The sequence below is a fragment of the Clupea harengus genome, chromosome 21 (assembly GCF_900700415.2).
Source record: "Clupea harengus chromosome 21, Ch_v2.0.2, whole genome shotgun sequence".
In the NCBI taxonomy this organism is placed as follows: Eukaryota; Metazoa; Chordata; class Actinopteri; order Clupeiformes; family Clupeidae; genus Clupea; species Clupea harengus.
In genome coordinates, this window is record NC_045172.1 from 9,224,765 (window position 1) to 9,239,970 (window position 15,206).

Sequence of the window (15,206 nt, forward strand, 5' to 3'; positions counted from 1 at the left end):
GATTAAACGCAGTAAGATGCTACCTGGTTTGATCCTGAAAAGTAATGTATGCTGTGGTACAGAGATCCATTATTCCACAAATTTACCAGTTTTCAAAAGACGCTTCATGAGATCCAGTCCTCCAATTAGCTGTCCTACTTTAAATGTCTTCTCTTGGAATCTTTTTCTTTTTTTTTATCTCTGCCTGCATTTAAGGGGAAATGTGTTACTCCCTTGTTTTCCCTTGGAGATCCATTTTAGCAGGGCACAATTCGGAGAGAGAGAGAGAGAGAAGAGGGAGAGAGATAAGAGGGAGAGAGATAAGAGGGAGAGAGAGCAGAATGACACCAATCTTAAGGCATCAAGTCCACTTATTTCTTGATGCAGTGGAGAAAAGTTTAACTCTCCCTGCAGTGAGAGGCTGACTGCATCATCACCACTATTGCTCCCTCACCTCCTCTCCCCCCCTCCCTCGCAAAGCTGAGAATAGAAATCACAATGTGCTCTCTGTGTGTGTATGTGTGTATGTGTGTATGTGTGTGTGTGTGTGCGCTAGCATGATGCTAGAAAGATGTGTCCATTCCATTAAGTGTTGCTCTGAGTGTGTGGGTGTAATGCATGTGTCTTCGTCCCTCTCTGTGAATATATGGATTTGAGTTGATGCGCATACACGCATATGTGTGTGATACTGTGGGTGTCTGCATGGGCATGCGGTCGATGTAACATGGTGAAACAGCATAAATGAGATCCATTGCTCTGGCTGGGCCAAAGTAAAAAATAAACAAACATTGATTTATGTTAAGCAAGTATAAATGCTGCTCATCTTGCGCTCAAATCATCAATATTGCAACACGGAATGCATGCAATAAACATCACAATGATGAAGTATGAAGGGGCCCCCTGCAGTCCATAGGCCCGGGGCAGAGGACAGACATGCGTTTGAGACGCAGGAGTCCAAAGGGAATGGCACAATCCTCCTGGAGTTTATTCCAACACTTCAGCTTCAGAATAAATCCTTTTAATATACCAACGAAAGCGAATCCGGGGTGGCATCAAAGCAGCTTCGTCTGAAACTTTAAAAGCGAAATAACCAGTCATGTAAAAATATGCACAACTGACAGCTTTCAAGTCACCAAGGACAACCTTAACACCGGGAAAATGAGAGAAAAAAACGTCAATCCACTAAAAGTGTGGTTATGCATTTACCTCGTGATTCCGTGGGATGACATTGATAAGCAAGCAAACAAAGACAATAGAGGATAGTAATGGTATTGTATTGCGTTTGCATGATAAATGATCTTCAAGAGAAAGTTCAAAGACAAGTCTCTCAAAGATAACATCCTCTTCCTTGAAAAAAAAAGAAATGAACTAAAATGCTTAAAAAGACATGAACTAGGGGGAAAAGATGAGAAAAAAAGGGAGCGGTATTATATCGAAGCTTCAGATGAAAGAGAAAGGGAGAACATCAGCGCCTGACACTCGTCTGGCTTTTTGACTTTTGAAGCGAGACAGTTCTGAGTGAATACGACTGCCACGCCGAACCCTGTAGTTCTGGCGAAACGAAGTGAGACGAGAAAGAGTGATGGCTTAGCTGCAGATGAGAAACAAACAGCTGAAATGTATCTCTTTCTTCTTCTCCTGTCCTTCCTTCCTTCCTTCTTCTGCTTTCTTTCTTTAAAGGATTTGGCCTATATGCAGGTCTTAAGGGATGTGGACAGTTTTGTTATGATTTATGGACAAAAAACCAAAAGGACTGCTCATCTTCATAATAGAGAAAGACGGAGAGAGAGATATAGAGAGCAAGAGAGGGAGAAACAGATTTCTACAGCAGATATTTCGAGCTGGGGAAGTGATTTCAGACATGAAAAGATGAATGTGGAACAACTCATTCCTGAACTAGGAGCTGTCACCACACCATTGTTCTGAGCGTACGTGAAGCTGCATTAATATTTAAGCAGACCGACACAGATGCAGGAAAATTCATCGCCTCAACACCATCAACCCATCTGCGTAAAACCCCCACGGCTACTCTTGCAGGGAAAAAAAAGGACAATGAAGATGTTATATGTCACTGGAGCATTTACGTTCAAATCTGGGTGCTCCACTCTTCCCATCTTCGAAAGCCCCGCAATAAAAAAAAAAGAATAGTTTAGACCCTGTCATGTAAAACTAAATCTGCAGGTCAAGGTTCCCACCCATTAACCCATCCAATTCCCTACAGGGTAGCTGAAGGCAGGTAGGTCAGCTCAAATGCTCTTCATTCAGTCCTGCTGTATAATACGTCAACCCCTTTAATACGTGTTTTATGGGCAATTTGTTCAATTTTTTTCCCACCATTGGCCTAACCCATCATGTTACCGCTGTAAGCTCACAGAGGGTCCCTCCATTAGGAAAAAAACCCTCTGCTAAAGGCCACATGCTAATCTGCTATTGCTCAGTAGCAAGCTGCAGCACATGGGGGCTTAGCGCCGTGTGCTTAAAAAAACAGACTGCTGGGAAGTCTATTGAAATCAATCAGTCTAACATTTTAGCTTTTTTTCGCCATTTTGCTTTTTCTTTTTTGGTGTGAGGAAGATGAAAGCATGCCACTCTTTTCAGACTCCCTTTTAGACAGATGGAAAGAACATACAGTTCAAGTAAGAACGAAAGCAGGAAAAAAAAAACAGGGGGCAAAACATTAGAGATGCTCTCACCCTCTGTGATCTCCGGTAATGTGAGTCAGATATCATGAAAAACACAGGCTTTTAGTCATACCCCAACTCCCCCACCACCTTTTTGCCCAGACCTCACACAAACCCAGCACTAGCTGTGTTGTCTATTGTATCTTGTTTTTTTTTCTCCAGAATAAGGAGTTCTTTTCTTTTAGCCTTTGGTAAAATGTCTGCCATTTCAACGTTGGGCAGCAGGATAGAAAAGTGAAGCCGAGGGAGTGCGGGGCAAGCGTCTCTCAGCGGCAATTGAGAAGAGCTCGGTGGAGCGGCTCACAGCTTTGCCCAAAAATCTCCCGGTTCACAGCTGAGGTCCGCGGGTCCACGGGTTCCCAGACTTCTTCGCTGCTCTGACATAACTTAACCAACTGCAGCAGCATAGCTGACAAGCGGGCAGAACATCAAATTGATGGGGTCTGTTTTCTTATTTTTTCTTCTCCCACTCACTTTGCTGGGGATCAACTAGAGGTGGGTTACTTTAAGTATTATAAACTAGCTTTACTTTACTTTCTGTGTTATTAAGGCAAGGGTTACATTTTCCTGTGCCTGTTTGCCACTATAGGGAGTCATAAGAGAGTTTCTAATTATGAGTTTCTCATTATGGTCTCTCCTACAAATGAACTTAAACTGGACTGCAAATACTATATTAGAAAAAAAAATCTTCCATACCATTCCAAGTGGTATTAAACTATATTCTCCCTCTTTACTTATGTCCAGTAATGCACAGAGATATGTTAAATTCGTTATGCGGGTACGTAGGGGCCGAAGGCAAAAACCTATTCTATTCATGAGGAATAGCTTATACAGTTTCTGTGTTATTCATATTTCCAAGACAGGAATGCCTTCTATATCCGCAATGTTCCAACATATTACTAAAGCATGGTTCAAAAACACAAATCAAATGAGAAAAGATGAAATGTTGCAGTTGTATATCTATTTTAATAGTGACTGTTGCTCCTAAAATGTGCAGGAAGTACCAAAAAGTTAGTCTGAAGCCCTGTAAGCATAATACTTAGAGTATTTATAACATTTATTCAAAGGTGGCCTGTTTAGTAATGAAGGTGGTTTCTCTTCCTCAAGGATAAATAGACTCAACATAAAGAGACAGGTGCTCTTAATAATTGCAAGCCAACCCTTACTTGTTACTGTGCCTTGTGAGGGTATGGGAGAAACTTTGAATATCATGCAGTTTCAGGTATCTTAACTGTTACACTTTAGTTAACAGACAGTGCCTTACCCCTCTTTGTGAGCTGGACGGTCGCCTGCCGTCTGCCGTGGTTATTCTCCACGTAGCAGGTATAGTTCGCCAAGTCGGTCTCCTTCATCTGTTCAATCATCAAGGAGATAGACACCTCCCGCTCCCCGAGGTGCTCGCGGATTGTTCTAGAACGTGGAGAGGAAGCACATGTGCTCAGCGACGACTCGCTGTGATTAGAGCCCATCATTACACATTCATTGTGACACGATGATTACCCATGAGTGCTCGGGAATCCTTCTGGATACGTGCCGAGTGGGGCACACTTCAAGGCATGACATGAATGGGATATGATATGCAGGGGGTTACTAAGGAAGCATTGGAGAGCGAGTACAGATCAATACAACCCTGTAAAGCAGTGACTGAAGCACCCCTCGACTAAACTAGTAAATGCATCCAAATTCTGTTAAACACACACTCTGTGTGCATCAAATTTGTGGGGATCAATAAGCAGTGTTAATGGACCATTGAGAGCGAAAGAGAGGAAAGAGATGGAGGGAAAGATGGGAACGACAAATCAGAACAGCTAGCGTTTGCCCGCACAGTAGGGGAGATAACTAAATAATGAGGTTAAAAAAAGTAGCTTTTCATAACGGCTGCCATGGAAACTGGAGTCGTGCAAGGATGGTGAGGTGGGGGGGGGGGGGGTTGAAGAGAGAGAAGAAAAAAATACTCCTTAAAGTAAATGAACCTCTACTGCCGAGGCTTGTAGGAGGCTGGCGGAATAAATGGAAAAATAAGGTTATCTTTTCCTTTATATTTACCGATACCAGCATTTGTGGCAATTTTATGACACTGGAGGGGATAATGGGAGAGAATGGGAATGGGGGTGTTGGGATCTACTTCCGGGAGCATTTGCCGTTTCCCTTGAGGACCCTCTAGAATGGCTAATAAAAATGAATCATGACCACAGGACTCAGTGAATTGCCCTGGCTCAAGTGTATGAGATTAATTACAAAGGAGCGATTCACAGGGCTGAAGAATCAGTCATTTCATTCAACAACAGAGTTTTTTTGCATTTTACCAGTAACACGAACTGCAGGTTATATGACTGCAGGTTATATGACCTGATTAGTTTAGATTATATTCAGAAATGATTGACCAAATTACAGTAGATGGCATGGTCATCACTACAGGGCTAATAGCTATGCTGATCACTAAAATGCTAATAGCAGGAGTTTTGATGAAATTATTGCATGTTATTGCAGTAACCAGTATTCATTGAAGACCTTTATACTCTATCAAAAATAGTTTCAGCCTCAGGGTATTATTAAGATGGTGGATTATTCAAGCAATATGACACGAGTGAGAAACATCCTCACAGCTGTGATTTGGCCGTAGGAAGGAGGCCGGGAGGCTGGAAGCCAAGTGCTGCAGGTCATCACAGCCGGGAGGGGATACTTTACCAACCCAACAAACACCAGTGTCAAATTCCTTTTCTACAACAGTTCTACTAATTGAGTTTGAAGACACCAGATTGTGTTTTTTTCTGTTTCTTTCTTTCCGATTCTCTCATTGCTCCCTTTCTTAACTAGAAAACAGTCAACTGTAACATTATAAAATCGATGTATACCATTCTGATCTCTCGCTTTGAATGAATGGAATGTTGACATTGTACAATTCAACGGTTCAAGTATATCAAACCCAGAGTGATTATGATTACTAGCATGGAAACTCATGGAAAGCCTCTTGTCCAATCAGAAATTAATAAACCGTCGACCAGAACTGTTGCATAAAACATTGGTAACTTTCATACAGACCTTAAACGGGAAGATATTCTTTGATATCATGATGAAAAATCTGTTTGGAATTTTTTTTAAGTGCACCCAAAAATGAACATATGAATTAATGAGGCGGCTCCGTCAGTGCCTCCATGATACGCTAAACTTTAGCGGCTAAAGTGAACCGCTAGTCAGTGGGCAGGGAATTGCCAGGGAACTCTGTGGGTCACACTAAAGCAGACTGTGGGGATGGGGATGGGGATGGGGATGGGGGGGGGTCATCCATAAGTGCATATGAAACATCAGCCGTGAAGGATGCTTCCCGCCGGTGTGTCCTTACAAGGCCTACCCAAATGCGAGCTTCAAAAAAACTAAAATAAACGCTGTGGCGCTAACAGCACTGCAAAAAAAAAAGAAAAAGAAGAAAAACTGCTAGCACATTACCATCACCCCTGTGGCCGCTGTCGGAGAGTAAAGTGAGCATTAGCACGGCACGCACTTATGTTCCCCGGGCTTCAGTCGAGTGCCAGCGCTCTTACAAGGCCCCTGTAATCACTGGATGAATGACGCAGTGTCTTCCCCCAGTGGCAGTGGACTGTGATGAAGGGGATAAATATGTCCTGTCTGCATTTAAACCCACTCGCTCGTCCCACTCAAGAAACCTCCAAGTGACACCTGCCTGGTGGAGGCGCTTCCATTTCGAACAAACTTCCGGCTGCTGTGTGACTACATCCACTCCACTCTGTGGCCAGTACAGCCAAGTCAACTGACCTCGCTTTCAATGAGATCGTATGGCCATGATATAAACCTTCGATGAAGACTGAACTGGGAGATATAGACTCAGGATAATAACTGAAGCAGGACATATGTGACAGGGCATTATTAAAGAGGAATAGCATCTCTCCTCTCCTCTCCTCCTCTCCCCAGCCTTCAAAAGCCTCGTCCCTCCCCTGCTGGCTGGTCAGTCAGGCGGGCTGGGGGAGGCTACGGGAGCCTGGTATCTGGGGATAAATCTGCGACTGATGGCTTTTTAAAGAGGGTCACTGTGACAGAGGGTTCTGTCCCAGCCATGTGTGTCGATACATGGACTTAAACTGGTGTAAAAAGCCTTAGCGAATCATGGCGGGGTAGATCTGTCACCACATGGCTGGTTTTTTTCTTCTTCTTCTTCTTCTTCTTCTTCTGAGAGAGAAGCTGCATCACACCATTAGAGCTCAGTGTGTTCAGCCGCATCAAAGAATCAAGAGGGTGGAGGGGGGGATACAGATGCAGAGAGCAAGAGACAGAGAGCGAAAAGGGAAAGAAAGAGAGAATAAGAGAGTAGAAGAAGAAATGACAAGAGGGGGCAAATACAAGGAAAGAGCTGGAAAGATAGAAGGAAGACAGAGAGACACAGAGATAGAGGGAATAGGGGACCTAAATAGAGAGATGCTGATGGAGTGACCAAAGAGAGACGGAAGGAAAGAGAGTGAGAGAGGGAGACGTCTGTCTGAGGAGACGGAGAGATAGAGAGAATGAGTGATGGCGTATGAAGGACACAGGGGGAGGCGTGGAGACGGAGGAGAGAGCCCAGAGAGCCTTGGTTACGTGGGGGCGCGTGAGGAGATGACACGGAGAGGAGGTGGCGCGTGGTGGCGCGTGAGGAGATGACACGGAGAGGAGGTGGCGCGTGGTGGCGCGTGAGGAGATGACTCGGAGAGGAGGTGGCGCGTGGTGGCGCGTGAGGAGATGACTCGGAGAGGAGGTGGCGCGCGGTGGCACGTGAGGAGATGACACGGAGAGGAGGTGGCGCGTGGTGGCGCGTGAGGAGATGACTCGGAGAGGAGGTGGCGCGTGGTGGCGCGTGAGGAGATGACTCGGAGAGGAGGTGGCGCGCGGTGGCACGTGAGGAGATGACACGGAGAGGAGGTGGCGCGTGGTGGCGCGTGAGGAGATGACACGGAGAGGAGGTGGCACGTGGTGGCGCGTGGTGGCGCGTGAGGAGATGAGCGGGGGTGACACGGAGACCCCGCCGAGATCACACACCATCAGATACGGCCATTGGAGCTCTGAAACAAGTGCAGGACACCTACTTGGCGCACACACACACACACACACTGTACATGCATGCACACATGCGCTCACACACACACACACACACACACACACACAAATATTCTGTCTTTCTGCCTTGGATGAAGTCCCGTGGCCCACACTACGATTTCACGTCTACCCTGCTCAAACAGATCTGCACAAATACAGAAACTCGTCAGCGCGACCATCTGTCACACCGCAAGCTGCTCTCCCTCTCCTTTTCCATCTCTTCCTCCCTCTCTCTCTCTCTCTCTCTCTCAGCTGGATCAACAGCACACCCAATCAAAGGTATAAAAACTCTCCCGCTCTCACAGGGAGCGCAAGCACTCTCCTGACTCTGTGCCTTTCATCCACACGCCTGATGACTGGACTCATTAGGAACACCTCTGGCTTCCAGGGTTGTGTGAATTAGCAAGCGAACACGGTTGACATCACCGTACTTTTGAGGGACCTTCATTTTCTGAACTGAAGATTATACACACCAGTAGTATTCATCAGTCATTCCTGCGCCCAAACAATTATCTTCCCTTCTCTCCTTTCCTGATCGATCGATATCTCTCTCTCTCTCTCTCTCTCTCTATCTGTTGCTCTGCTTTCTCAGCATCTGTTCTATTGCCTCGTTCCTCTTTACTTGGGCTTTCGCCGGTTCGGTTCCTTCACCAGCAGAGCTTTCTTGGAAGTGAGGGGTTAAACGTTGTGAGTCGAACAGAGATGTTTTCACTTTGTAAATGCCATGCCATTGACTAAGTCATTTTCTCCCGTTCCCTCTCTCTCTGTGTTTGTCTGACTTAATGTTTGGTGTTAACCTTTATATTAGATTTCATTAGCCAAGCTCGGAGATTCTCTCGTGTCATTGAACGCAGCACCCTGAGATGGGGTGTGTACGTGTGTCTCTCTGTGTGTGTGTGTGTGTGTGTGTGTGTGTGTGTGTCTCTGTGTATATGATGAAGTAGGAGGGTCTGGAGCTTCTCAGAGGTCTTAGTGAACTTAGCAAAAAAACACTGGCTCATTAGCTTCCAGGAGCACACTAATACAATGACTAATTTAAGCGTGAAGTACTCGCTGGAGCATCGCAGGGGGCAATTACACGCCTGTGATGTATCGAGTTGTGTTGATTGATAACTTTCCACGCATTAATAATCAAATGGCTACTTTCCCCTTTATTCTGGTGACGGATGGTGATGGCAGACTTGGTTGGGTGTTATGTGAGTAACCGCGGTGATGGTGGGGTGATGGCGCAAAACACTGCTTGTGTGGAGATGTGACTGCATGACATGTTGGTGAACAGCCTGTGAAGTCCTGGCTGGAAGCGTAGTGCTGAAGTAGACATGGCGGTAGTGCTGCTGACGGATACTATCACATCCCTTCTGCCTGGAGTGGGTTGCATTGAGACACCATAGTCTCTGTGGGGAGTCAGGGAAACTGGCGAAAACCCCAGAGTCCACCATTATGGCTCTTTAGCACTGTAGCCTTTGTCACCTCCTGCATCAATTTTCCTGAGTGATGCCGGATTGAGAAACTAAATGGTGTGTTGCAGAGGCCTGGGAACGTTTGCCTTGCGTTCAGACCAGACTAAAGACTCCATGCCCTGCTGCATTATTGATAAACAATATGAAAGATTCATCAATATTATTAGCGGAGAGGAGGCTTCTCAGAGATGAGGGCTGACAGGGAGAGAGTAGGTGAGATGGGGGGGTGGGGGGGTGGGGTGCTGTCGTTTTCTCCTGTGGATTTTTGGAAGAGTAAGGAGCATGCAGACTGGGGACCAGGGGGATTAAAAGATTGGGACGGTGCAGTTGGTGTCACCTTGTGTATTTAGCTAAATGATCATGACCTTCATGTGCGATGGGAGTGTTATGTGTGTGCAGACACGCATGCAGACACACACGCACACACGCACACACACACACAGACACACAGACAGACACACACACACACACACACACAAACACACACATTGATGTGTGTATATCTGCAGAAAGAGAGAATTACACCTCCTCTGCATTTCCACACATGCACAGATATACACACACATACACACCACTATCTCCTCTCTCTTTGTCTCTCTCTGTCACACACACACACACACACACACACACACACACACACACACACACACACGCATATTTCACCCTGTGCCAGCTCCATTGTTTAAAATCATCCGAAGCCGCAACAGAATTTAATGGGATATTTTACTGTTCAGCAATTCCGGCTATGCACTCATAAATTTGCCTCCGAACCTGGAGCAACAGCTCTTTGGGTAGTATTTAACAAAAACGGCAGCCAGATATCGCATCAACCCCTGAACCACAAATCTGCAATTGATGTGAAATTCTGCATAAAAAGACATAATTCATGACGGGCAGGCCCAACACTGCAGAACGTCTGATCCCCTGAATGTGCCCTTGCCATGCAGAACATGTAGTCAAAGTGCTTTGTATGATAGGAAATAACGGCATGTGTTATGAGAACAAAGGCAATGACCTTGTTATGAAAGGCAATATCCAGAGCCCTGCAGTAAAACTGAGTGAAAATAAACTAGCTGGATTGGCAGGTTTGTATGGGTCTGGTGAATGGTGTCATTAAAAAGACCAGCAAGCCTAACTAGCTAGCTAGCCCAGTTATCTTCCCATTGCTTTATGTGACTGTCACACCATCAAAGGATTAGCAAAGTAGAACTGATATCACCTCTCTAAAAGCATGCAATGGCAATATCTCATTAAAACGTTGTTAGGTACTTTGGGTCAAGTCTGTTAATGTCCTTTACATTAGAGCTTTGCTATTACTCTTCAAGTTGCTTTGAATTTGAGGGTCTATCATAAAAAGTGTTAGTGAAATGAGAAGATGCTAATATAAATTGTAAATGACAATAACACAAACATGATAACACAGAACTGGTACTCATCCATCTCCTTTCATCTCTTGTCCTTACTTCATTTCGCTCTCCCGCACGTGCTTCTCATCCAGGTCCTCGATGAACTTCTCGCCCTTCATCCAGTAGATCTGGGGGCTCGCGTCACCGCTGTAGCCAAAGAACGCTCGGCAGGTGAGGTTCACCAGACTTCCTGCAGAGGAACAACAGACAGATGGGGGTGAGAAAGAAAGAAAAAACACGAGCGAGAGAGAGAGAGAGAGAGAGAGAGAGAGTGTTATGCTCCGGAGGAAAAGAGACCCAAATGCAGACCAAAAATGCGGGGAAAAATTAGGGTTTATTTGTACAACAAAGGTCAATCAAAAGTTCAAAAAATCAACACGCAAAAGATCCAAAAAATTCAAAAGGGTAACGCACAAAAGATCCAAAAAGGTAACGCACAAAAGATCCAAAAACTCAGAGCAGTCAGAGCAGACGAAGAAACACAAAAACAACAACTTATCTCAAGCCAGCAGATAGTCAGAAAACAGACGAGTTACAATCCAGGTTCATCAGACAGATTCTTTCAGACAGATCTTAGGTTACGACCAGACATAGAACAAAGGGCAGACTGAACTTAAATACTGGAGGGGAAACAGATAATTGGTGGGAAGCAAACAGGAGGCAGGAGAAACTAATCAGGACAACAAGTAGACTGATTAACAGGACAGGTGTGGTAGATGATGACAGGGAAATGCAGGAAGTGACAAGGCAGGTGGGGCGGAGTGTCAGAACAAAACAGAAAACACATGGCATAACAAAAACACAAGGAGCACATGTCAAAACAAACACAATAGACACGTAACAGCCAGAGTCCCTTGAGCATTAGAGAGGATACTAACAGAGAGAGAGAGAGAGAGAGAGGGAGAGAGGTATCATTCTACATCCAATGTGGGAGCCCCCATAGCCTCCAGCTATGAAGCTCTTTTTTTGGCGTTTTCCAGCCGCATCATGGGCCCTGCCCCACGTGCGGGAGAAAGGGCAGAGTTGTCCGACAGCCGACACATAATCCATAAAGAACAGCTTTTCGCCGTGCTTCGGCCCTGCTTGAATATATATGCCGACCTCCCTTTCAAAGTCTGTGCAGTCCCAGCAAGGTCAGCCAAAAGACTACTGCACTGACACACACCGGAGGGAGGAGGAAGAGAAAAAGAAGAAGAAGAAGAAGAAGAAGAAGAAAAAGAAGGAGAAAACACACCATGAGAGTTAAGAGCCCTGTCCAACTTTAGTGCATAATCACCGCATGAAGCTTATGTAAACTGAATGACGCCAAAGAGGCTCAAGCAGCTTGTTTTGCGAGGTAGCTTTTTTTGTAAAAGATTGCTGACCGTGACCAATGAGGAGAGGATATTTCCCTTTTAGAGGATATTTCACTTTTAGATGAATAAGGCCACCCAAGGTCAACTATTGACAGTGCCTTGGTGGAAAAGAGTACACTCAGGTTCCACTCTATGCAAGAACCATAATCGGCAAACAGAACCTTTTTTATGAGAATGTGTATCCTCATAAGAAGGTCTAAGGATTCTCTACTCACAAAAAGCCCCACTGAAGATGGTAAAGTTCAGCTTTGTCATCTACACGGCAGATTCAGATCACTAAGTTCTCTACCACCATCCCAAACAGGGCCACTCAGGGTTAGCAAGCTTCCAATTCATCATCTCTCCAACAGACACACCTGAGGGGTTGGGGACATGGCTCACACTCTCTGAGTGTACACTCATTCTAAAGGAGACCTGGAGGTGGGCCTGTGTGTGTGTGTGTGTGTGTGTGTGTGTGTGTGTGTGTGTGTGTGTGTGGTGACAGAGGCAGCGCGGTGACTAAGGCTGAGTCATCCATTCCTCAGTGACGGCTCCATTAGGGTCATACCCGGCGTGTGTAGGTCAGCGTACTGTGTCATCAGGCCCGACAGAACCGCAGGCACGTGCAGACACTGAGATTTCATCTGTTCCATTCATATTTTGTGCACTGTGTGTGTGTGTGTGTGTGCATGTCTCTGTATGTGTGGGTGTCAGATAGAGGTGTAACGGTATGTGTATTTGTACCAAACTGTTCAGTACAGGATGTTTGGTTAGCTTATGCGACTTCCTCGTTTTGGTGCACCCTGTGACCCAAACAATTGCTGTCAGAATAGTCAGAATTCATGTTTTACGTTACTACTCGCATGCATGGAACAGAAACAGAGTGTGCATTTTAATTTGGAAAGTTTTAGCAGTATACAAGTTTTTGTCTATAGAGTGAAGGAGCTTAGCTTAGCTAATGTGTCACCAATTTCACAAGGTCGGCAGAAGCTAACCATAGTTAGCTTTATCGATCAGAGATCACAAGTGTTCGCACAACAACCACAAAGTTAACTTAAGAAAACACATTGTTTAGCTAAGGATAGTCACAATCTGTGTCACAGTATACATGTATCACACCTGAAGACAATGCTACCCCAGCAGCACTCTCCACCAACTATGCCTTCTCCCATACTCCCCACCCATCTGGTCGTGGAGGTGGGACGGGGCTGCTGATTTCAGACAACTGGAAATTCACTCCACTGCTGCCTTCAAATAGGTATGCCTCCTTTGAATATCATGCAATTATGGTAACTGCTCCTGTTAAAACCTATGTGATTGTTATCTACCGTCCACCAGGACAACAGGGTGGTTTCGTCCATGAGCTGGACACCCTGCTGTCATCCATCCCTGAGCAGGAGTGTCCAACACTCATCCTTGGCGACATGAACATCCACCTAGACAATCCCAACTCAGCTGACTTTCGAACCCTGGTTCACTCGTTCGACCTACAACAGGTCCCCACTCCTCCAACTCACAAAGCAGGAAAAGAGCTTGACCTCATCCTTGCTCGGAACTGCACCACGGACAACCTAACGGTAACCCCTCTGCATCGCTCGGACCACTTCTTCATTCGCTTCGATGTTCGGCTCATTGAGCAACCCTCTGTCCCCCCTCCGATGGTCTCGTTCCGGCGCAACCTCCGCAACCTCTCTCCCACCCACTTTTCCTCTCTGGTTTCTTCTGCTCTTCCACCTTTATCCACTTTCTCCTCACTAGGTGTCAATGATGCCACAGAAGCTCGCTGCTCCACTCTGAGCTCATGCTTGGACAGCTTGTGTCCACTTTCCACCAGACCTGCTCGATCTACCCAGTCTACCCAGTCCATTCGTGGCTGAGTGATACCCTCCGAACGCAGCGCTCCAATCTCAGAGCGGCTGAGAGAAAGTGGCACAAATCTGCCGCACTGGACGATCTTGCAAGCTACCAGACACTGCTGGCCTCCTTCTCATCCAGCATCACTGCTGCTAAGAAGGCTTTTTTCAATGACAAAATCAACGGTGCAACTGACGCTCGGAAACTATTCTCCACCTTCAAAACTCTGCTCTACCCTCCTCCTCCTCCCCCAGCTACTAACCTCACTGCTGATAACTTTGCTTCCTTTTTCACAGAGAAAGTGGCAGCCATGGGGAAACAGTTCGACCAACTGTCTCCCCCCCCTAAGGGCGCAACCGTCAATGGCTCATCATTTCCTCATTTCATCCCTCTCAGCGAGAGTGAGGTCTCCAAAATCCTAACAGGTAGCCGTCCAACTACATGCCCGCTGGACCCCATCCCATCCAACATCCTTCAAGCCATATCGCCTGCCGTCTTACCGGCAATAACACAGGTGATTAATGCTTCATTTAATTCTGGAACATTTCCTTCTCTTTTCAAAGTGGCTTGGGTAACGCCGCTGCTCAAGAAGCCGTCTCTCGATCCCACTCAGGTGGAAAACTATCGACCGGTCTCACTTCTCACGCTCCTATCTAAAACCATTGAGAGGGCAGCTTCCAAACAGGTCACGAGTTCCTGTCAAAGAACAATCTCCTCGATCCGAACCAGTCTGGATTCAAAAGCGGTCACTCCACCGAAACAGCCCTGTTGTCTGTAACGGAGGCCTTAAAAACAGTTAGAGCAGCAGCTCAATCCTCGGCTCTCGTCCTGCTTGACTTATCAGCTGTGTTTGATACAGTCAACCACCGCATCCTTCTGTCCATACTGTCAAGTATGGGCATTTCTGGCAATGCGCACTCCTGGTTTGAATCCTACCTCACTGGGCGCTCGTTCAACGTGTCATGGCAAGGTCAGCTGTCTGTACCTCACCGCCTCACCACTGGGGTGCCCCAAGGCTCGGTGATGGGACCACTTCTCTTTGCCATTTACACCACCTCGTTGGGCCCTATCATCCGCTCGCATGGTTTTTCCTACCACTGTTATGCCGATGATACTCAACTGTTTCTGTCTTTCCCTCCTGAGGACACCACGGTCTCGGCGCGGATCTCGGACTGTCTCGCTGATATATCCACATGGATGAAAAATCACCACCTTCAGCTGAACCTGGCCAAAACGGAACTGATGGTCTTCCCAGCCAAACAGGTCATCCACCACAACATCAATATCAATACTGACTCTATCTCTTGCTCCATCCAAAACAGCAAGAAACCTCGGGGTCATTATTGATGACCAACTGACCTTCACGGCCCACATCGCCTCTGTCTCCAGGTCGTGCCGCTTTGCGCT

General features: G+C 46.2%; 1 protein-coding gene across 7 annotated transcripts in view; it reads right to left on the reverse strand.

Moving 5' to 3' along the window:
• The window catches only part of il1rapl1b (interleukin 1 receptor accessory protein-like 1b), a 261,412-nt gene that overhangs the window by 15,976 nt on the left and 230,230 nt on the right, over nt 1–15,206 (reverse strand). For all 7 annotated transcript variants that reach the window (XM_012837302.3, XM_031558959.2, XM_031558956.2 and 4 more), the window contains 2 exons: nt 10,669–10,801; nt 3,925–4,070 (listed from right to left, as the gene is read on the reverse strand). In XM_012837302.3, the coding sequence (XP_012692756.1) occupies nt 3,925–4,070; nt 10,669–10,801 (279 nt within the window). The remainder of the gene's footprint in view (nt 1–3,924; nt 4,071–10,668; nt 10,802–15,206) is intronic.